We start from the raw sequence: 24,674 nt of genomic DNA, 5'->3' as shown, positions 1-24,674 counted from the left end.
ATTCAGAGTTGTGGTCAACTCAGCCATCCCAGCAGGGCTCAGCTTCATGGTCACCACCCCCTTTTCTCCTTGTCTCCCATCACTCAGCTACTCTCTGCTCTGTCAGTTCTTCCAGACCTGTCTTCCCCATCTTACTTCATGCCTCCCAACCCACTTTCCATCTCTCCTACCTCCTTGCACCATGAAAACTCCCATCCTTTAAAGTAGATCTGTTCAGTTACATGACTTCCTAACATGTAGTACGATATTGGCAGGTGGCTCCTTTCCCCTAACCCTCCAGGGAAAAGTCTATTGCCTTATTAGATCCTCTGAACACCCAGCTATGATGGGCAGGTTAGAAACCATCTTACAAATGGGAAAAATGAAACCCAGAGAGAGGAAGAGACTCATTTATAGTAGACAGTGAGCCAAAAGCAAAGCCCCTGAGTCCTATACTCAGGGTTCTTTCTGTGACGCTACTGAAGGTTAATCTTATGTTAATCAAAGATAGTGTTTTACTCTCTGCATCCACTCTCACCCAGAAGAAAGTTATTTGAAAGATGGGCCCCAGACTGAGACTGCCGGCAAACTATCAGGTGTCATTCCATGCTGACATAAAAACAGAAACTGAGAGTCGGTGTTTAGAAACTTGTATAGCAGTCTGACTGAGTTAGCTTAGGCCTGCTGAAACTAATAAAAAAAAGGGGTAAGGGATTTACATTTTGTATGTCTTTGAAATTTTTTATTTTTCTAGTTATATATTACCACATTTTAAAAAGTATCAGTCCAAAATGGATTGGAAATTAAAACAAAACTGTTCCTTGAGGGCAGTATTTTGAGAAGTATTGCTCTAGAGATTTATTTATTTATTTTTTATTTATTCATGAGAGACACACTCAGTGAGGCAGAGACATAGGCAGAGGGAGAAGCAGATGCCTTTCAGGGAGCCCAATATGGGACTTGATCCCAGGACCCCGAGATCATGACCTGAGCCACTGAGCCACCCAGGTGCCCTGCTCTAGAGATTTAAATGTAGATACTTGAGCTCCATCCTGGTCTCCTCAGAGACCTCAACAAAAAGAAATTCCTGATCCAGCCAAAGGTGTCTGAAAGCCCATTTGGTAGACAGGTGATCATGACCTTCTTCAGGCTTCAGAGGGAGAAGCTCTGCTTCTCCTGACTAGCAGCCACTGAAAAGACCCATGCTCTAGTCTTGGTTCTACTATGTGCACTCTTGGGGGCTCAGTTTCCCCAGTCGGAAAACCAGCGGTGTGTGTTTGTTCCAGCTGCCACAGTGGAGGCAGAGCTGGGCACAAGTCGATCCAGCATTTCTCTTTGCTTCCTCTCACTGCCTTTCCTGTCCTACCTTCCTCATTAGTCGCTGCTGGCCAAGGCAACCGCTGTAGAAGTGGAAGGGTCTAAAGACACTCAGAACATTTTATTTTATTATTTTTTAAAGATTTTATTTATTTATTCATGAGAGAGAGAGAGAGAGAGAGACAAGCAGAGGGAGAAGCAGGCTCCATGCAGGGAGCCCGACATGGGACTGGATCCTGAGACTCCAGGGTCAAGCCCTGAGCCGAAGACAGGTGCTCAACCACTGAGCCACCCAGGGGTCCCCAGTCAGAACATTTTAAAACTTAAACTAGATAATCCCCAAAGTTCTTCCCAGCTATGCTTCTAAGATTGTGGTTGGATGGTTAGTCAAATCCCTCGTAGATTAAAATGCGTATCTCCTTTGACCCAGCCATTCCATAATTGGTAATGAACCCTAGAGACACCCTTCTAAATGTGGGTCAAAGCATCGTTTGCCCCATCCAGCGTCTCAGCCAGACTGCTTTCCGAAGTCTGGAGACAATGTAATGTTGCCATTAGGAGAGTGGCCAACTGGCTGCGTGCCGTGCATGTCTCCAGAACAAGGTAGCTGTATCTGGGCTGATAAGGGAAGATGCCAAAATATCGTCAGGCTAGGAAATGAGGCACAAAACAGAAGCATCCCATTTATTGAGGGTTGGGCTGGGGGTAGAATTCTAGGATTATCTGGGCATCTGTGGACATTTCTGGAAGGATAGACTGCTCACACTGGCTGCCTTCGGGGAGGCTGGATTTCTGTGGTGCGTCATTTTGTATAGTATGAGCTTTTCACTTGCTCATGAATCACTTTTTCAATAGATGTAAACGGATTGCACTAAGGACAGTTTTTAAAGTGAGGTTCTACCCTATAGGCAGTTCCTGAAAACAAAAATGGCAACGTTATCTGCTGAGACTTGGGTATAGCTAAGTGCCCCCTGTGGGGAAAAGGAGGCTGATTTCTAGAACCTTCTCGACCTTCAGGTCGTTGTTTCAGGCCATCTGTCCTTGAACTTGGGGTGCTCCTTGAAGTGGGCTGCTGGCTCCCTGGCCCCCCTCCCCCAGGCTGCCCTCTCCAGGGGTCTGTACGAGACTCCTTTAGAAAGGTTAGAAATTGATTTTTTTTTTCTGAAGCCCACAGGAGAATAAATTTGCTTTCACAGAAAGCAACAAAAAGATCAGTGTGCTTGAGGTAAATAGGGCTTTTTCCACACACTGCAGCTCAGCCAAGTTGCCTTTAAAGCCATATTCGTGTTAAGAATTCACCAGCCTTTGGAAAGTCAAAACTGAGCCATCAATGGGCACCTTTGTTACCTTCCACCTGAGCAGCTAAGGCTATAACACAAGAGGCTTTGAAAGAGCTTAAAATATAGCCAGAGCGAAATTATCCTGCATGAAAATATACCAGTTTTTAAACGAGTGCTGTTTTGGTGTTTTGTTTGTTTGTTTGTTTTCCACAAAGCATCATTAGCTTGTATAACTTTTTAATAATAAAACACACACATGTATAATGTTTTATTTTTAAAAGGAGATGAAGTGAGGTGTAGCTGCCGTTGGAGATCTTTAGACTCAAGATTTGGGGAGGTTAATTGGTCATAGTCCAGACAAAAGCTATATTTCTCACATGAATGTGGCAGGTAAAGCATGAGGCCATTAGAAGGCCAGAGGGAGTGCTAAAAAGCACAACTGTAATGATTTAGCAGAAAGAAAAGCAGCTTGCCTTTGAATTTGTGCAAATAAACTGACCCCTCATAACCTCAATCTCTTCAACTGTGAAATGGAGATCATGAGGATACTTCCTTTATGAACTTGTTGAGGAGAGTAAATAATATAATCCGGGTAAAGTGCCAGCAGATAATGAGATTCAACCCCAGTAGCCATGATGATTGTTTGCCTATTATGTGTCTGTGTGTGGTGTGCTTTAGCTACCATGGTCCTGCCAGGCCATCTCGACTACCCAGGCGTTACAGATGAGGAAGGTGAGGTTTAGAGAGGTTGCCCAAGGCCACACAACTGGCTGATGGAGCAGGGATCTCTGGAACTGAGGCTGGTTCTTTCCAAGCCCAGTCTTTCTAAAAGATCTACTTTGGGTCAGTCCTTTTCTACTGGATTTGGGCCCCAGCTCAGGCCTATGTGTGTGTCCTCCCTAGCTGTGTCTTGGACCTACAACTGACTTTGGAGACAAGTTTGGTGACAGTACCTCATAGTTGGGTACATCGAGGACCAAAAGGATTATTTGACCAAGTTCACCCTACAGGTCAGCAACCAACCAAAACCACAGTCCTTTGCCTCCTGGCCTTTTCCATCACAACCTAATGCATCATACGCTTGCAAGGACTGAGCCCTTGCTACCTGAGGTGTGGAAGAGTTTCTGGAAAGGAAAGTCTTAACCATAAATGTGCTAGTCACCTTGGGGAATGCCAAACTTCTTGAACTGATCAAACGATTGGCAGCATTTCTTGGACTAGTGCTGTGAGAATATGTTCTGTTCGGCTCCATCTTGAAGATTGGGGTGCTGGAGGATGAAGAGCCAGATAATTCAGAGCCCAGCATGGCTCTGGCCATCATGGAGTTGGAGATGACCTCTGACCTCAGGACTCAGCTCAGAGAGCTGAATATTAAAAACAGCCTAGGAAATTGAAGTTAACTGAAGTTGGTGGTGTCTGAAAGCAATGGTGAACTCTATTCCAGTCCTCAACATCTAAATTTCCAGAAGATACAAACCCAGCTCTTATATGAATTAGAAAGCTCAGTGGTAACATGTCAACTATACTGACAGAAAAGGCTGTGCTTAAAAAGAAAAGTGTCCCCAAGTTGCTTTCCAGCAGCAGCACATGATGCAGTACTTGAAGACTCAGTCTTCCCAGTTATGAAATCATGGAATTGTGTGGGTGGAACAGTGGTTTGAAGCAGAACAAGAGCAGGTTAAAAAAGATACTTTGGATGAAGCACAGCAGATGATATGGATTTCCAGAGTGAAATCTTTCCTGGTGAGTACATGAAGCTCACAGGCAAGGGTGTTAATTTCAATGCCTTTGAGTTTGAATTAAGATAAAGTCCATTATACACACACATACTTGCACACCCATGCACATTTTAATTTGGGGCAGGGTTACCGTTGGCTGGGGGAATCAGGCCTCCTACCAGAAAATCGCTACACAATTTCAGATAGGCTAAAAGATCTTTTGGGACAAGCACCAGACTCAAACTCAATTCTGGGGGTGACTCTGCTGCTTACTTGTACTATATGGTCTCAACTAAGGTCAACCAGTTATTCCACAGGTGCCCTAGGCTATTTGAGTGACACATCCGGTTACCTTGCCTCATCTCCTCTCCACAGATACCATTTCAGCTTCTCTAAGGTGTTTGTTTATGCCTCATCTTTTAAAATAAAGCACTGGGGTGCACCTGGGTGGCTCAGTTGATTAAGTGCCTCTCTCTCTCTCAAATAAATGAATAAACCTTAAATAAAATAAAATAAAATAAAATAAAATAAAATAAAATAGCAATGCTATAAAAGCAGAGGTCACAAACTCCAGTGCCTGGAGAGGTCTGATAGGAACATAAATGAGAGTGGGGCCTGGGGGGCAGGGGTACACAAGGGGAGTGGTGGGGGCTTTGACAAGCTAGAGAGCTCAGGCCAGGTTCCAAGGAGGTAGCTGTCACTCGGCTCCCATCAAATTTACCCTGTGGGAGAACCTGGCTAGCTCAGTCAGCAAACCATGTGACTCTTAATCTTGGGGTTGTAAGTTTAAGCCTCATGTTGGGTGTAGAGAGTACTTAAAAATAAAATTAAAAAAAAATTTACCCTGTGGGACTGTGGGTCCGAGGAAATAAATCTTGGTGTTTTTTTTTTTTTTTTTTTAATGTTAAGCTACAAATTCAAAAAAATTAAAGTAAAAAGAAAGTATTTTTAAAATTTTTAAAAAAGATTTTATTTACTTATTCAGAGAGACACAGAAAGAGAGAGGCAGAGACATAGGCAGAGGGAGAAGCAGACTCCATGCAAAGAGCCCAATGTGGGACTCGATTCCGGAACTCCAGGATCACATTCTGAGCCAAAAGCAGATGCTCAACTGCTGAGCCACCCAGGCATCCCAAAGAAAGCATTTTAAATGTATGCAGCCAAATAGGTTTATCTATTGGCTGGAATTGATGTTCTAGCTATCAATTTATACAGTCTCAATTAGATATTAAGGTTATTTCCAGCTCTAATTGTCTGCAATTCTAAACATTTGCTGGGTGAATTTTTGAGCAGATAGCTTGACCTCTCTGGGGCTATTTTCTTATCTGTGGAATGAGGATATTAATTATTCCTTAGTCTATCCCACCAAGTTATTATGAAACTCTAGCAAGATATTAAAAATACCTTGCAAATTATAAGGCGTGGCAATTATGAACAATTATTAAAACTTCAAGGGAAATGACCCAACCCAGAGAAGATAAATAAGTGAAAAAGGAAATGTCAGCAAGGTCTACAGTGCCTTACATTTGTATTTCAATAAACATTAGATCATACTGAGCAGGCCAGAGAGAGACCTACCCTTCCATCCGGAGTCCTGGGACCAGAATAGGGTGGAGCCTCCCCCATCAGGACTGGCCACACATCAAAAAATTCCTAGGAATGAGAAAGACAATAATTACAGTCTTGAAAATAGGTCAGGGAAAAAAGATTAAGAAAAGAAGACCCACCTATATGAGTCACCTATCACTGAAATTTGGAAGGTGGGAAAAGTTCATTGAAAACTAAGCTTGGAAGGGATGCAAAGTTCATTAGTGTCAGAGGATGTTGGTCATGTTTGTGCTTCAAGATATTGTTGAACTAAGCATGTCTAATCATTAAGCAATAAGTAAGAGCTGAGTTGGAGCACCTTAATGCTCTCCATGCTGTGGAAGTCAACATGAGAAAGAAATTGGGCTCTCTATGTCTAAAAAGTTGCTAAGCATGCTAAGCATGTGACCAAAGGTTTAGTTAAAATGATGTCCTCTGCAGGATCATTTATAGTTGTGGAAAGTTAAGAACAACCTAAGTGTCCAGTAAGAGGGGACTTATGAAACAATTATGGCACCTCTATTAACTAATGCTACAGATGTCTATATGTTGATTAAAAAGGTGTCCTTGCTGCATTGATGAGTGAATAATGTGAGGTAACAAAAAATATAGATCATGTAACTTCAATGCTTAATTACACATAGAAAATCCTCTCAAAGAATTCACAACAAAGCATCATAACTAGTTTTCTCTGGGTAGTCGCAGTGAGACTCTATTTAGCAATTTTTCTGTAATAAAATTAATTGCTTTTGAAATCAGGAAAAAAAATATCTTGCCTAAATAAGAAAGAATCCCTGGGTGGCGCAGCGGTTTAGCGCCTGCCTTTGGCCCAAGGCGTGATCCTGGAGATCCGGGATCGAATCCCACGTCAGGCTCCCGGTGCATGGAGCCTGCTTCTCCCTCTGCCTATGTCTCTGCCTCTCTCTCTCTCTCACTGTGTGCCTATCATAAATAAATAAAAATTAAAATAAATAAATAAATAAATAAATAAATAAATAAATAAATAAGAAAAAACAATGGTGCCAAAAATGGACAGACCTGTAGCTGTGCTCCAACAAGAAAAATGACACCCATAAAACAACTGGCAAAGGAACAGATAGGGAAGAGAGAAAGGTCCAGCTAAGGCACCGCATGGACACACAGCCTCAGAAAAAACTGGGACACTGCACAAGCTCTTCCTTGCCACTTGTCTGCTGGTTTTCCTGGGCCTGGCACAGGAGACCTCCATGCTTCACTGCCCTCTCTGTTCATTCATCTGTTCCTGCTTAGGTACAGTGATCTGTTAGTGTTGGGTCATCATAGATAGGATGCTAAGCCCTTCTGCTTTTGGCCTCTTTCTCATTTGAACACAGTGGGTTACTATTCTAATATCATCCAGAGCACAAGCAGAAGAAAGTCATCATGAAATTCAAACTCCTTGTCCTCAACCTTCTGCCCAGTTGGACTCTTTGTCTTGACTACACAACAGGAAGAAATTAAATTCTGGGTGAAAATGTGAGGAGGGAGTCTACGTAAGCCCCACAACATGTTTGCTGCTAGATGCACAGAGACAAATAAGGCAGAGTTCATGCCCTGGGGGAACCTGCTATCTCTTGGAGGAGACAATCAAGTACTCAAGTAAATATATCAGGTAGACAGGGTAAAAACCAAAACAGGAATGGAAAAAGAACAAAAATGTTAGAGGAGCCCAGAAGAAAGGCAAATACATCAGGCTGACAGCCTTTGTGTCAAACACTGAGTGGGTTTGAAGATTGCCCCAGAGAGAAGCAGAGGGGTTGGGCAGAGAGTGGGGCGTATTCAGGCTTGTCTTCCTCATTCTCAATCTCTCTCCTTTCTTTTATTTCTAAACAGCTTTATTGACATGTAATTCACATGCCATATAATTCACCCAGTTGAAATATACAAGTCAGTGGTTTTATTGACTTCTTTCATAATGTCAATAGCTCAGATAAGAGCTTAGCTACCTGAGGGGGCAAGTCGTTAGAATGATTATGTGCAGGCCAGCCCACTTCTAATTGCTAGATTGTTCCATATTTGGGGGATGACTAAGTCAGAATATTCTTGTTTAAATGTGACTTTCCTTTTTGAGAGAGAGTTCAGGAGAAACAGAATACAACCACACACAGTAGCCCACACCTGGAGCCAGATCCTTTAGGGTGTGAGCACCTTTTGAGTTCAACTATTCAGAAATTCTTTTGATTAAGAAAGAACAATTCATTTGTATTAATTTATTCATTTGCTACTTCCTGAAGGTGTGTCAAAGGACTTATTGCTGGACTAGGCAATATTTAGCAAAGTATTTGGTTCATAAGTATGCAGAAGTCAAATGGATATCTACACTAGAATCAGAGGTTCCCTAAAATCAGTAGATAGCCCACCTGCACCAAAAATCACATACAGAACTATTTTAAAAATCAGAATAATAGACCCATGAGTATATGGAAATGTGGTATATGATAACATGGCATATCAAAATGGTAGCATTTTAAAACAGTGGAGAAAGGGTAGACTATTCTCTAACTGGAGAAAAATGAGTGAGGGACAACGTTTACCCCTACCTCAAACCATACACATTCATAATTTCAAGATGAATGAAAGATTAAAATATATTAATCAAAGCATACCAGATTATTTCAGATTATCTTTATAATATTAATGTTGGGGAAGTCCTTCTTAACAGAATCCAAAACTCAAGTGTCCCATATATATGGTTACTTGATTGATGACAGAGGTACATTAGAGAAAGATGATATTTTCAAGAGGACAGTGGAGAAAGAATGGTCTTTTCAGTAAGTGGTGCTGGGTCAATTGGATCTCCATTTGGAAAAAAGTTAATATTGACCCTACTGCACACTGTACATTTAAAAAATTCCAGGTAGATCATAGAGCTACATGTGAAAGTTAAAACAATGAAATTTTAGAGTTAACATAGATGAGTATCTTTATTCCCTTGGGGCCAGAAAAGATTTCTTAAATAGGCCACAAAAGTCAATAACCATTAAAAAAAAAAAGATTGATAAATTGAACTACATTATAATTCAGAATTTACATTCATCAAAACATACTATTAAGAGAATGAAAACACAGAGTGGGAGAAGATATTTAGAATGTGTGTATTCCACAGAAAACCCATTTCTAGAATGTATAAAGAATGCCTACAAAGCCTAAGATTAAAAAGGACAAAAGAATTTTCAAAATGGAGAGAGACTGGAATAGGTACTTCTTTTGAAGATATCCATGTGGTCAATAAACAAGAAAAAGTGTTCAACCTCATCAGTCATTAGGGGGGTTCATGTTAATACCCAATGAGATAATACCCACATGCCCACCAATATGGCTAAGATTAATAAGACTGGAGATAACGACATGTTGGGAGGAAACCCTCATACATTGCTAGGGAGAGTGTAAAATAATTTTGAAAATCAGATGGGCAGTATCTGTTAAAACTAATACCCAGAAATTCTACTCCTAGGTAAACATCTAACAGAAATGGGTACAACTGTGTAGCAAAAGATATGTACTACAATGTTCATAATAGCACTTGGTGGGATGAGCACTGGGTGTTATTCTATATGTTGGCAAATTGAACACCAATAAAAAATAAATTTATAAAATTAAAAAAATATAGCAATATTCATAATAGCCCAAACCTGAAAACTCAAATGCCCATCAAGAGTAGAATGAATAAATACTTTGAGGATTATTCCTATAATGCAACATCCCATAAGAATGAAAATGAATGAAATAATTCTATGTGGAACAATAAAGATGGATCTTACAACCAAAATGTTGAGCAAAAGGAGCTAGATACAAAAGAATATGTATTTGTATGATTCTGTATACAGGAGGTTGAAAAACAGGCAAAACTAACATGGCATTAAAGGTGAGTGATAAGGAAGTTCTATGCAGGGTGAAAGCCAGAAAGAAGTTGCCAACTTCAGGAATTCTCAGAAAATGCCCTCGAAGGTGGGTATAAACCTTCCCCATGGTTTGTTGAGCTCACGGCCTACCTGAGACTTCTTTAATGAAGTCATTAAAGGCCATAGTGGTCACTTTTAGGGAGGAGGGTATGGAAGTTAATGGAAACGGGTAGGCAAGGGGCTTCTGAGGTATTAGTAATGTTCTATCTCTTAATCTTGTTGTTACATGAGGAGACTCTCTGTACAATTCATTGACCTATTCACCTATAATTAGTGCTCGTCTCAGTATATATGTTATATTTCAACATAAAGGCTTATTAAAAAGAATCCACATGTACTAATGTGGTAAGATGTTCACAAGCATTAAGTTTAAGAAAAAAAAAGCAAACTATCAGGAAATGTGATCCAGCATTTATCAAACATTTCCTCAGAAGAATCTGAATCAAGTCTGGGAACCTCTGGACTAGACCCAAAGTCTTTTCCAACTCCAGATTCTGCAATTCATTGAATCATCAAACTAAATATTTGGAGGGTCTGCATTGGTCTGTGCACCACACTCAGCACACAGCCCTACAAAAATGAAACTGACAGGAATCGTGGATCATGGCTCTTTAGGATAACTAGAGATCACAAATCTAGATAACTCTGGAACTCTATTTCAAGGCAGAAAATGATTAGCTGCAGGAAGCAGAGACAGGTAGAGAAAGGAAAATGGGGAAACTGATTGGGTTGAAAACCTGGCTGAAAAATATTGCAGGGGCTGTATAAGTCTCTGAATCCTTAGCTTCTACAGATCTGCCCCCTGAGTGTCCAGAGGGCCAGTTCCAATCATTTGCCTCCACTTCAACTGCCCGGGTGAGCTGGAGGCTTGACAAACCATGGAGAAGGTTTGGGTACAATTCTAATTCGTGAAGTTGGCAACTTTCTTCTTTCTGGTTTTCACCCTATGTAGAACCTCTTTATCACTCCCCGTCACCATCTCCTCAAGCTTTCTTTTGCCACGGACCAGGGAAGACCAGGTTGTTTTCACTCACTCATGCCCTGGTCAACTTTTCCTCTTTAAAGTTTGGTGCATCACTCTTCAGTATAAAAGACTTCAATGTGAAGACCTTTTTGCAACTAGCCACATCCTCCCTGCCTCTTCCCTATGAACTGAATGTGCAACACAAGTCTAGGCTCCACTGTATATTTAACCTGTTCTTGGAGATGTCTGTTTCTAAAGCCCTCTCACCTTCTGCTTGGTCATGTCTAAGAGTCCCACAGAATATCTGTCACAGTTGAGGAAGGCCCGGACTGTGTACAGGGCCTTGTGGAACTGCCTCTCGATGTCCGTAAGCTCTTCAAAGACTTTGCTCCCAGACCACAGCAGTATCTTAACAAAGTACAAAAACATAGTCAAAGTTTTTGAGACACAAAGCAGTGGTTCACAATAACTCCAAGACAGAGACAGGATAATTATCCCCATTTTACAGATGGAGAAACTGAAGTCCAGAGAGCTGAAATATTGGATCCAACTCTTTCCATTTCTTTTGTTTCACAGATTGTTTGATAAGAATAATAATAACAAATATTGATTGAACATAAGTGTTCTACATGCATTATCTCATTTACTATTGATAATAATAATAATAATAATAAGCCTCATTTTTCAAATGGGAGAGACTGAAGCTTAGACAGGGGAAGTGGTAGGGTCTTAGGGCTTGTAAATGGTTTAATAACTTAATCTAAGTTGCCTGACTTGAAAACTGTGCATATAATAATTCTGGGATACAGCTTTAGTGTCCACCTTACTAACACTAGGGATGTTGGGCAGACACTCTAGGATGGTTCCCAGGCACTTTTATCACCACAGCCTTTCCAGCCTGACCACATCAATGCTTCAGTAAAAAGACATGGTCAGTCCATTCCCTTGAACCAAGCCCCTTACCTGGCCACGCCGAGTCTCGCAATTGTGTAGGTAACTCAGGTGGTATACCTTCATGATTAGGTTTGCAAAATTGAGGTACTTGAGAAGAATCTGGAAATCAAACAGCACGAGGGGTAATAGGTGAGAAGAAGAAATTCCTCCTCTGGCCACTTCTACCTTCAGCAAATATTTGAATACTTTAAAAGCATCAGAGGCAATTTTCACAGATGGATCGTGGAATGCTGACTCATAAAATGTTGCATTGTTAGAATGTAAAACTCATAGAATGTAGAATGTCAATGTTCACAGGATGTATTAATAAAAAATCAGTATTATTTATTGAGTTTGCAGTTCCTGTGATAAGTCACTTAGGTATGTTATCTTATCTGATCATCACAAGTACCCCAAGAGATGGATGTAAAACTAGGGCCATTTTACAGATAAGAAAACTGAGGTTTAGGGGTGCCTGGCTGGCTCAGTTGGTAGAGCACCTGACTCTTGAGCTCAGGATCCTGAGTTCAAGCCCCATGTTGGGAGTGGAACCTACTTAAAGGAAAAACAAAAACAAAAACAAACAAAAACCCCCTGAGGTTTAAAGAAATTAAGTAACTTGCCCAAATCAAACAGCTAGGTATTTGCAGAGCCAGGACAATTATCTCTACTCCTAGCTCCGGACCCCAACATCCTAACCATTACCCTGTCCTGCCTCCCTCAGAAAGCATCAGATTAACCCCCTTATCTTACAGATGGGGAAACCAAGGCCAGGTCAAGTAACAAGGCTCGGAGAACTTCACAAGTTGGGAGAATGTGCTAGCGTGGCCACCCCAGCAGTTTCTGAAGCATTCTTACCTCTTCATCTCTCTTGGTGAAGTGGGGCTCGTCCACTTTATTCACAGCCATGATTACTGCCACTACGTCCTTCCCATTCATTATGGGGGAAGCCAAGATGTTCTTGGTCTGGTACTCAGTGAGGGTGTCCACAAAGTCACAGAAATGCTCATCCTGAAGGAAGACAGAGACAGGCATGGGTGGCTGGAGGAAGAGCAAAGATAGTAAACCAGCCCAGAGCCCCATGTGCCCATGGTAGGAGGTGGGAGGAAGGGTATCACTATTATCTTGTTGACAAGAGAGTTAAGATATTTCCATATACTTCTTTCAGCAAGAGTAAAGCCATCAGGGGTGATTTCTGCCCTGGAAGCCTCCAATTTCCAGTAGGAGAAAGTCTGAGATACAACTTACTAAGGACTGTGAAGGGGATACGATCAAAGCCCTGTGGAAACCTGAGGATGGGGAGACTGATTTTGCCTGGGGAGTGAGGGCTAGAGGAGGTTCTCTTGAGTGTATGGCAGTTAGCCAAAATAGAAACTTGAGTGAGAAAAAGACTTTAGTGAGTATAATAATCACCACTGCTAGCAGGTATCACGTGTGGTGCTTTATGTGCATCAACTCACTTTAATCCTATGAGATGGGGGCTGCTAGTAGCCCATTCTCTACAAAGGGAAACTGAGACTCAAGCAGGTTAACATGACATACTCTGTGTGTGTGTGTGTGTGTGTGTGTGTGTGTGTGTGACTCCAGAACCTGCCCTCAGCTCTGCTGTCTTTAAGGGAAGCCTCTGTGAGGTTAGACCTGCATTTTGGTCATCGAACAAAAGAATTTGGTACTGGGGCATCTGGGTGGCCCAGTCACTTAAGTTCTGCTTCGGCTCAAGTCATAATCCCAGGGTCCTGGGATCAGCCCTGCATCAGGCTTCCTGCTCAGCCAGGAGCCTGCTTCTCCCTCTCCCTCTGCAGCTTACTCTGCTCCTTCCCCTGCTTGTGCTCTTTCTCCCTCTTTCTCTCTCTCTCTGTCAAATAAATAAATAAAATCTTTAAAAAAAAAGAATTTGGCACTTCCAGCTTGTTGAGCAATTCTAGCACAGCATGGTCTGTCCAATGGGTATCCCTATTCTGCAGATCTTCATGGAAGCCCCATTGTATGGCAGGCCTTGTGCTGAGTGCTGGGGATACTAAGGTTCAGGCCAGCTCACAGTCAAATCAATAATAGTAATACAGGACACAGGGCTTGGCTCAAAGCTGTGAGAGTACAGAGAAGTACACATCCCGACTCCCCCCACCCCTAAAGCAGCCTGGGAGGCCAGCACAGGGCAGTGGTCAGAAAGAAGAGACAGAGCATGAATTGTCTTAAATCCAAAAGAATCCACCTTTCAGTTTCTTGGTAGCACTATGAATTTTCCCGACCATAGGCCTTGCTTGGTACACAAGCCAGCCCAGATATGCACAGTTCATGCTGTTCTGAGAAAGGACGTGTATTTCACAGAGCTGATTCACATAGCTTTTCTAGGATTGGGTGTGCAGAACCTTTCCCACAATTGAGAAATTCAGAGCGTAATGCTCTGCATCTTTGGCTTTCTTCCAGTTGGAGTGGGATTAGACAGGCAACAGCCGTGTTGTCAGTGAAGATGTCTCAAACCAGGTTAAGAGTACAGTAATTAAGAGACACCTGTAGGGCTCTGCTTGAATTAGCATCAGAAGATTAAGCAAAATCTCTAAAGAGGCATTAGCCATGAAGGGTTTTCCATGTCTTTCTCTAAGGACACTGATAAATCCCTAAACACAGGCCTGGGTGGGGCATGCGCAGATTCATTTCACGAAGTCAGCTCAGTCTGCAATATTCACTTCTATCAAGGAAAGCAACACTTGAGCCTTACCTACATCTGAAACAGATGTTACTAAGCCACCAGAACCCTCTTTCCCACTGAGAATTCCAGAACTCTCTCACAAATAACACAGCTGCCGACTGACTGGTGTTTGCACAATCATTGCCATCCTTGTATTTTCAGCATAGAAAGTGCTCTACACGATCATGTCACAGAACCTCAGATTATCAGAAGCAGAGGGGGCCTTAGCAGCCATTTAGCTCAAACTGTTTATTTTAAGGTCTGGGAATCAGATGCCCAGCTTAGGGAAAACCCAGAGTCATTCACTCATTCAGTTAGTTAGCATTCGTGGAGTACGTTTATGCTGGACACTGATCTAGACTCTGAGGTTACAGCAGCAAACAAGGGAGTGAACCACGCTGAGGGCTGATGTTTCAGGGGAGCCAGGTGGATGAAACGCATTCCAAGCAGGGAGCACAGAGAATGCAAAGGCCAGGAGAGGGCAGTGAGTTGACCCATCTGAGAAACAGAAAGACCAGCATAGCTGAAGCACAGCGAGGGAGAGGCAGAGTGGAGGGCTAGGAAGTCTGACAGGTGGTCAGGGGCCCCATGCGGCTGAGCCTTGGAGGCCACTGTAAAGAGTTTAAATTCTATTCCAATGCAGCATCTTCCAATGAGAAGATGGCTTCTCATTCCTGAAAACCCCAATTCCTCTTTTCAAACCTTCATGGGGCCAAGCTCCATTGTGTCCCATGTGAGATCTTTTTATGGAGCAATAGTGATGTATGCAGCCCCAAGCCTGACGACTTAATCTATTATCTCATTAACTCACACATCAGCGCTGTCACATAGAACCATCACATAGACAGCTCCCTTGCTGGTAAGCGGGACAGCCATTCATTCACTGGTTTATATACTGATACACTGACTCATTCATTCATTCATTCATTCATTCATTCATTCATATTTGCTGAGCATAGGCTCTGTGAGAAGTATTGGATATGCCAAGACCAATAAGAAAGAAGGGGTTGTCCTCACTGGGTTCTTCCAGGATACTGGGAACATCATGCAAAACTTGAACCCACAGTTCAAACCATAACATGAAGGATGTCCCCACAGGATGGGTGACGGGGAGAGAGGGACTTGTTCTCTTGGGCTTCGGGGGGTCAATTTGTACATTATCAGTAGTTTGAAGATTCTCTGAGCCTTGGTTTGCCCTTTGGTAAAATCAGAGTGTTGGAGTGGGTCCTCCTTGAGGTTTTCTCCTAGTCTAGAATGCTGGGTTCTGGGTCCCCCATGCAAGGAAGGACAATAGCTGTGAGAGTCTCTGGAAATGTGCTCTCAGGTTCAGTCTTGAGAAATGGGAATGGTCGTGTGTTGGAAAAACTCCCTATTCTCCTTTCGTCTCACACGAGTAACACACTCATGCCACTCTAACACCAGATATGTAGGTGTCTCTCCCACACCGACCAGTTATCTGACCCCAGCTGACTGTCCAACAATTCAGTTCAGTTTTGACCCCATCTATCTGGAGTCAGCATCTCACCCCACAGGTTGAGTTCAATCCCACAAGACTGCCCCCATTGGCATTTCACATCCCAATTATAAGTCCCAGTTTGTCACCTATGCTTCTGACTGGCTGGGTATAGCAGTGTCCCAAGACCCCCTCCTTGGGTTTGATAATTTGCCAGAACAGCTCATGGAATGCAGGGAAATACTTATGTTTACAGGTTTATTGTATGATAAAGGACAGAATAAAAGATATAGACAAGCTTTCATATGAAGAGATATATAAGGTGAGATCCAGAAGGCCCTTGAGAGCAGGCACTTCTGTCCCCTAGAGTTGAGGTGTGCCACCCTCCTGGCACATGCATGTGTTCACCAACCCAGAAACTCTCTGATGTTTCAGATTTTTATGGAGGCTTTATCACACCTGCATGATTGATTATTAGCTCCATTTCCAGCCCATCCCCTTGTTGTCAGAGAATGGGGAGGTGGGCTGAGGGTTCCAAGTTTCTAATCATGACTTGATCTTTCTGGTGACTGGCTTCATCCAGGAGCCCAAAAGTCACCTCATTAGAACAAAAAAACCATCTAATATATTGGAAATTCTAAGGAATTTAGAAGCTCTGTGTCAGATGCTCCTATTACTCAGGAAATGATAAGAGTCTCAGGAGCTCTGTGTCAGGAACCAGGACAAAGACCAAATAAATACTTCTTTTTATAAATCTCAATATCATAGCCAACTGGGTAAGGACCATCATTTATTAATTTACACAATAATCTGTAATGAGTACCCACTCTGTTCCAGGCCCTGGACTAGAATCTGGGGACCAGTGGTGAATAAACCAGACAGGAATAGGCAGGCCTTGTGGGCTTTCCTAAGGAGAAATGTTGAAGAATAAAACACACAAATATTGAAGGGCTAGCGGGGTTGCCAGATTTAACAAATAAACACAAGATGTCTAGTTAAATTTGAATTTCAAGTAAATACTTTTTAAACTGCAAGTATATCCTAAATATTGCATGGGACATATTTATACTGAAATATTGTTCTTTGTTTATCTAAAATTCAAATTTTACTGAGAATCCCATATTTCATCTGGCAACCCTAATGGCAAGTCTTCCTGAAGAGATCCCAAGTTTAAGCAGGAATTTGCTAGGACATGGGGAGTTATATTACAACCCTGGGGAGATTCTTCATTCATCGTTTCACATTTCAAAAATCCAGTGATTGTAACCATGCCCCAAGTTTTTTGAGGGTGCTGAAGGCTATCACTTTTTTATGTTGCAGGATCAACCCAGACCTGAGTCTATACCATCTTCCTTCTCCTCCACCCAGCCTCCAGTCACTCTCCAGAGTCCCGAACAGAGCAAGATTTCTCTAGAAGGGAACAAACACAGGCAAATAGTAGGTACCAAGGCTTACTATCCTGGATGAACTTCACCCTCAGGCCTGAGTCACCAACCAGGGAGACTGACCCAGGCTTGAAAGCTTCCAGGTAAGTGCAGACATTACTTCCAGAGTGAACTTTGGTCTTGAGCAGGAAATATTGGGTGATCCCTTAGCACAGGGGCTCAGCAAACTCTTGCACTAGAGTACGTTAGCATCAGAGCACCAGCCTAAATGCTCAGTCCTTCAACACCAGAATCTACAGAAACTGTCAGCACCTCTCTTCTGTTTTTCCCACTGAAAGCTCCAGAAGGGCGGGACTGGATTCTTCTCCAAATCCCACCACAGACCCAGTACAGTCCATCCCTTAGAATAGATCCTTAGCAACAACAAAATAATAATAATAATAACAACAAGGAGCAGGAGCTGCCAATAGGAGCCACTACAATGTGCCAAGAACTTTGCTAGATGAGAAATCTTTCTCTCCTTTGATCCTACAACAACACTGTACAGTAGGTATTCTCACCCCATTTTATAAATTAGGAAGTGAGCCTAGACGGCTCAACAATATGCCAAGGCACTGGTCTAAGAAAGTTACAGAGTCATGATTCACACCCAGATGTGACCTCAAGGCTTAACCTCTTAATTCTCTGCCATATGAATTGAAATGACCACTGGTAAACAGCACCTAGTTCAATGCCCTCATTTTACAGATAAGGAAGAAGGATAGAATAGCAGAGCAGTGGAAAATGTGGGCACAAGGCCAGAGTGCCTGGGTTCAAATACCTGCTCCACCACTTTCTGTCAGAGAGGCTCTGGGCAAGTTATTAACCTTTCTGGGTTTTTGCTTCACCATCTGTGAAACAGGGATAATCAGTTATGTCATAAGACTGGTGGTCCATGTTGGCTACAATTCAAGTCCAGAGAGAGTTGAAGGGACAACAGATTCCAGTCCCATTGAAAGCCTCCTGGAGGCAGAACCATCCTCCCTCCTCCCCCCGCTCTTGGATGTCCAAGGGGAAACAAGGGACAGATGAACCCCATGGAAGATCCAGCCCAGTGTATTTCAAAGAAAACTATCTCCCATGGAGGTTGAAGTCTGTGCTTTTTATCTTGCCAAGGAACCCAAGTCCAAAAAATAACTTGTTTGAATTCCTGGATTTGTGGATGTGAAGTCCTGGCTCTGCCCTAACTCGTTGGTCACTTTGGACAAGTCCCTTCTCAAGCTCTCCTGACTCTAGACTCCTCAACCATTAAATAAGGCAGTTGGATGAGATAATCTCTGAAGCTTCCTCTCTCCCCTCTTAACCTTATGACCGCTAATATGAAATAAGGCCAGAGGTAAGGTGAGCAAAGTCACAAAATGTCCAGGCTGCATCTTGGAAATTCCTGAACACAGGCTCCTGGTTTGGTCAGTGCTGCTCACCAGGTTTGGGCCCTGCTTTCATAGAGCAAACATTTTGGGCACAACAGGAGTTAAAGGAATTAAGTATAATTACTTGATGGTACATTTTTTAATGCCAAGTGTTTACCGAGCCTCTGCTTTGTGCCAGACATTTGCTGGGATAAAGTGGAGAATAAGACAGGCATGGTCCCTGGCCCCCAGGCTTATTATGATATATGATTTTAGGAAGGAAACTGTAACAGAGGGGTCTGGGAGGGCCTCCTGGAAGAAGTGACCTTTAAGTTGAGATCCAGAGGATAAGTAGGAGTTGGGCCAGGGGTAGAGAGCCATGTGGAGAGCTGTATGAAGTGCTTTGTCCTGGTGATCAAAGAGGTCTTTATCAGAGCTGCCAGCAGAATCCCACAGAACACTAGACTCAGAAACAAAAGTCAAGTGCTTAACCAAGTGGCACTGTTAACATTTCCAGTGATGAGACAGACATCCATCATACGTCTCCTAACGAAATGCACAAAGATAACCACAATATCACCTCTACAATACTCCTGAGAGAAACATGCAACCTGAATCTAATCATGAAGACACAAAGCCCAAATGGAAGGACATTTCCACAAAGTATTTGGCCTGTACCCTTCAAAAACATCAGCATTGTGGAAAACAAGACAGACCAAGGAACTGTTTCAGATTTGAGAGGACCAAAGAGATAGTGCTATCTGGGGGTAATTGAGGCAACTGGCAAAAACTGAATCGGGACTATTTATTTGAAAATAGTAGCGCATCAATGCTACATTTCCTGAATTTGATCACTGCACTGCAGAGACGGTAAAAAAAATGTCCTTGTTTTGGAAATACGCAGCATGTTGTCTGCTATGGACTCCCAAATGGGTCAGAAAAATGGAGCAATAAAGCAAATGTGGCAAGGAATGAACTTGGATGAAAGACATATAGTTGTCTGTACTATTTTTAAGCTCTTCTGTTAGGTTTGGATTTTTTTCCAAATAAAATTGTATAAATAAATAAATTAAGAGAAGCACCAAACTTTCACCATCCCAGCATTGATGGCCAGCAGCTCTCTCTCCTCACTTGAACCCGCCCAGGACCCCAGGAAATAATGCCTCCCTGCGCCCCTTCTCATTGGGGAAGAGGGTACCTCTTCTGTGTTGACGACGTTGGCGATCTTTTTAGAGTGGGCAACGTGACCCACCACACCCATGTCCAGGGGGAACACAATCTCTGAGTCGGGCGCCACCAGGCATTCCTCAAGGACAGCATCCTTGTGGACATTGAAGAGCCGGGTGGCTAGCTCTGCGATGCCATTTCGGACCCTGTACATGAACAGGCTCATGCGATCTGCCTGAAGGAGGAAGCACAGCTTCTTCATGACATTGAAGATGCATCTCTCGGCCTGCAAATTCTCCTGGAAGTCTCGCAGGAGGTCAAAGATGATTTCACTCTCCTCCACACTGCTCAGCGAGTGGTAGTTGCTGAAGTCCACCGCTGCCTCCTTGGCCCCCAGCATGTCTGAGATGACCTTGGCCCGGTAGCGGAGGTTGTAGTACTGTTTGGCAAAGATAATATTCGAGTCCAGGAACTTCTCCACCTGCTCTGCTGTCACCTCACCCATGACTGGAATCCCGCTGGCTACTTCCCAGGAGAGCCTAAAGCTGGCCTGCCCAGGGAAGGTCTATAGCTGGGGGCAAGACAGAGTCAGGAGGTGTTTTGTTCCCACCTGGGCTTCTGTGGGATGTGGCCACTACGGCTGTAGAGGTGAGGCACAGAGCTCGGGCTCAGGAGATTAAATTATTAATATTTCCTGAGAACAAGGATTATGAGGATCAAGAGGGTTCCAGATGCTGCCAGGCCCCAGACGGGAGAAGGTGAGCATTTCCTTTTCACCTTGGCCTAACAGCTGAGAAGGGATTTCTAGACAGAGCAGGAGGTGGGCAAAACAAAAACCAGGGGCAGCCCGGGTGGCTCAGTGGTTTAGTGCCGCCTTCAGCCCAGGGCCTGATCCTGGGGACCTGGGATCGAGTCCCCCATTAGGCTCCCTGCATGGGGCCTGCTTCTCCCTCTGCTTGTGTCTCTGCTTCTCTCTCTCTCTCTTTGTGTGTCTCTCATGAATAAGTAAATAAAATCTTAAAACAAAAACCAAAAAAAACAAAAACCACCCCAAGGCAGAGGGCAGCACAGGACCAACTGCTACTAACGGAGGTGTGTTTTCTCTGCCCTGCAGGGTGTTTTTCTTCAGTGTTTGACACAGAAGCCTACCTATGCTGTTGAGATTCGTTCAGCTTCTCCTGGAGAATTGGAAGACCTAACGACCCTGGGCCTGCTTTCTACTGGAATGGCCAGAGCCGAGAGCAACTGCCCACCCAGCCCCCAGCCCCCCTGGCTGTCACCCCTACCCTTCTGTGCCCCCTTTCCCAGGGCCCCCGCAGTCCAGCTTCACTGCGCCGGCTCGCCAATCCGCCTGCTTCCCTGTGTTCGGTGCGGCTCTGGCACTTAATGGGCCCCGATTTCAGAATCTGCATCAAAGCCTTTCCCAGCTTTAGATTTCAACGACCCTTTAACTGTAGAATTCGAGGTGCCCTCATAAAAATAACGCCATTCATACTTTTTCTTTCATTACAAAACACATGTTCACTGCAGAAAATACGCAAAGAAGATCATTAAAGTCCCCCATAATCTTGCTACTCAGAGGTAACCTCTAGTGAGCATTTTTGTTTCTGTCCTTTCTGTAGAGACTTACCTTTAAAATCTATTTCCCTTGACTGCATCTCCCCCCCACCCCCACCCCCACCCCCTATCTTTCTCTTGATACTTTAATGTGGTTTTTCTGGATACGATCTGTACCTTTTGGGATTGTCAGTCAGAAATGCACACGAGAGTCTAAATGCTATCGGCTCTTTTTGAATCTTGAAAACACCAGAATCTTCATTGAAGTACCCTCCAGGACAATAGGGGAGGAGGAGAACATTTTCTTTCTGTACTTTTGTTTCCGTGAATATACATGTGAGAGCCTGGTGTCTCTGTCTTGTAAACACTGTGGAATGCAGGCTAATAGACTTTTTTAAAAAAAGATATTTATTTATTTATTTATGTATTTATTTATTTATTTATTTATTTATTTATGACAGCGAGAGAGAGAGAGAGAGAGAGAGAGAGGCAGAGACACAGGCAGAGGGAGAAGCAGGCTCCATGCAGGGAGCCCGATGTGGGACTCGGTCCCAGATCACACCCTGGGCCAAAGGCAGAGACACTCAACTGCTGAGCCACTCACCTCAGGCATCGCAAGACCAATGGACTCTTGCTGGCACTCTGAACTTTGCAAATGAACTTTAATGGAGAGTAGATTACTTCCTTTATTGTAGTGTGTAGTAAATTCTTAGAGTATTGTGCCCATTTAGCCCTGTGTACACAGGTGACCGCTCAGTCTGGCAGGCCACTCAGCAACCTGAATTTCTGCAAACATTCCCACCATAAATAACCTGAGCCCTCTGCCTGCAATGCTCTTCCACAGCTCTGCATACAAGCTCCTTCTCAACCTCCAGGTCTCTGCTCAAGTTAGTCATTTCTAGTGATCTTATTCCAAGTACAGCCCTCCTCAGGTTCTTTCTGTTACATCATACTATTTATCTCTTCTATTTAATTTATTACTGTTAGAAATTATCTTGTTTGTGTTTCATTTCTTTGTCAATTGATTGTCTTCACATCTATACTGTGAGTTCTATGAGGTGGGGACCTGCCAGGGCTGATTCCCTAGGCCTTGCAATGCTGCCTGGCACATTCTTGATGCTCAGTAAAAAACTGTTTTATTTTTATTTTATTTTTTAAAAAGATTTAATTTTTTATTCATGAGAGACACAAAAAGAGAGAGAGAGGCAGAGACACAGGCAGAGAGAGAAGCAGGCTCCATGCAGGGAGCCTGACTTGGGACTCCCCAGGTCTCTAGGATCATGCCTGGGGCTGCAGGCAGTGCTAAGCTGCTGAGTCACCCGGGCTGCCCCCAAAATTGTTTTTTTTTTTAAAGATTTTATTTATTTATTCTTGAGAGACAGAGAGAGAGAGAGTGAGAGAGAGAGGCAGAGACACAGGCAGAGGGAGAAGCAGGCTCCATGCAGGGAGCCCAACGTGGGACTCGATCCCAGGTCTCCAGGATCACTCTGTAGGCCCAGGGCAGTGCTAAACCGCTGAGCCACCAGGGCTGTCCCCCAAAATTGTTTTAATTGTAAGTCTGGAATGGTTAATTTTAGATGCCAACTTGACGGGGTAAGGGCTATCCAGATAGCTGGTAAAACATAATTCTCAGTGTGTCTAGGAGGATGCTTTTACAAGAGATTGGCACTTGAATCAGTAAGCTAAGTAGATCTCTCTCACCAGTACAGGTGGGCATCACCCAATCAGTAGAAGGCCTGACTAGAACAGAAGGTGGAGGAAGGGAGAATGTGCCCTCTGCCTGAACTGGGACATCTATCTTCTACTGCCCATGGATATTGGCACCCCTGGTTCTCAGATTCAGACTAGGACTTCCACCTTTGATCCTTGGTTCTCAGGCCTTTGGACACAGACTGAATTATACCAATGGCTTTCCTGGTTCTCCAGTTTGCAGATAGCAGATTGTGGGACTTCTCCATAACCACGTGAGCCAATTCTCTAGAGAAACCTGACTCATACAAAATAAAAATTCCTATATATTCTTGAGTATGATTTGGAAAAGACAAGAAGACACAAAGGAAAAATACTGAAATTAAACATAATTCCAGATATTACCATTGCAATATTTTTTGGATATTTTTAAATATATGGAATATATATATTCTTTTGGAAGATATTAAAATATGTATTTTAAAGATTTAGGCATAAAAGTAAAAAATATATACATAGTATCAATCTTGACACTTTCAACATTTTGGGCCTAGTAACTCTTTGCTCTAGAGACTGTCTTACATATTGTAGGATGTTTAGCAGCATCCCTGGCCTCCACCTACTAGACACCTACTAGTCACCTGACCTCCATCTACTAGACTAGAATTCTTCAAATTGTGACAGCAACCAAAAATAAATCCAGACATTTCTGAATGTTCTCTAGAGTCATAATCACCTCTGTTGAGAACCACTACTTTACAGTTAGACATTTAGGTTGTTCATAATTTTCATGTATTATAAACAATGCTGTAACGAACATCATTATATTTTTTAGTAAAAAACAAAAAACAAAAAGCAAACAAACAAGAAAAACCTAGAAGGGAGATCCAGCTTATAGCTCTCTAAGCATTTAGATAAAGAATGCTACTTTTGCTCTCCAAGGCTATACCAGAGTATATGAGACTGTTCTTACCCCCACCCCTCCCATCAGAAAGTAAGCGATTTTTCTTTTTTTTTTTTAAGATATATTTATTTATTCATGAGAGACAGAGAGAGAGAGAGAGAGAGAGAGAGAGAGAGTGGCAGAGACATAGGCAGAGGGAGAAGCAGTCTCCTCACAGGGAGCCCAATGTGGGACTCAATCCCGGATCCTGGGATCACGACCTGAGCCAAAGGCAGGCACCCAACCACTGAGCCACCCAGGTGTCCCAGCAATTTTTCTTAATCTCAGCATTAACAGAAATCCAGAATGTGGCTCCAAAACTCTTTCTGCTTTGTTTTTCACAATTTCTCTGTAAACACTATAAGCTCCACCCTACTGTTTTTCATTCTGGTTTTTGCACCTTCATACCTGCCATGCCCGCTGTTTGTCCAGTTCAAATGCCATTCCCTCCATGGATTCTTTGATGCCTCAATTAGACTCTTTTTCTATTTGGAACCCCTAAGCTATTGGTTTCCTTCCATTCCAATAGGAGTTTCTTCATTCTAGGTTGTATTACTTCTGCTCATCTGTCCTCTCACCAAACTCAAGCTCTTTGAAGATAGGAGTAAAACTTTACTTTTTCTTAAAATCTCCAAAAAAGCCCAGCCCAAGTATTTTATCATAATATACCAACGGGTTATATTGGGTTAGTTGCAACTGGCTTAG

The 24,674-nt window shown here is 43.0% G+C and overlaps 1 protein-coding gene across 1 annotated transcript in view; it reads right to left on the bottom strand.

The window, feature by feature from the left end:
- Window positions 1-20,300, bottom strand: part of PDE6A (phosphodiesterase 6A) — a 59,828-nt gene extending 39,528 nt beyond the window's left edge. The window contains exons 1-5 of the mRNA XM_025434914.2: window positions 19,812-20,300; window positions 12,557-12,709; window positions 11,729-11,818; window positions 11,033-11,173; window positions 5,873-5,947 (exon numbers count right to left, since the gene is read on the bottom strand). Coding sequence (XP_025290699.1) covers window positions 5,873-5,947; window positions 11,033-11,173; window positions 11,729-11,818; window positions 12,557-12,709; window positions 19,812-20,285 — 933 coding nt within the window. The 5' untranslated portion in view covers window positions 20,286-20,300. The remainder of the gene's footprint in view (window positions 1-5,872; window positions 5,948-11,032; window positions 11,174-11,728; window positions 11,819-12,556; window positions 12,710-19,811) is intronic.
- Window positions 20,301-24,674: the final 4,374 nt, after the last annotated feature.

Source organism: Canis lupus, chromosome 4, assembly GCF_003254725.2.
Source record: "Canis lupus dingo isolate Sandy chromosome 4, ASM325472v2, whole genome shotgun sequence".
Lineage (NCBI taxonomy): Eukaryota > Metazoa > Chordata > Mammalia > Carnivora > Canidae > Canis > Canis lupus.
This window is presented reverse-complemented; position numbering and strand designations above follow the sequence as displayed.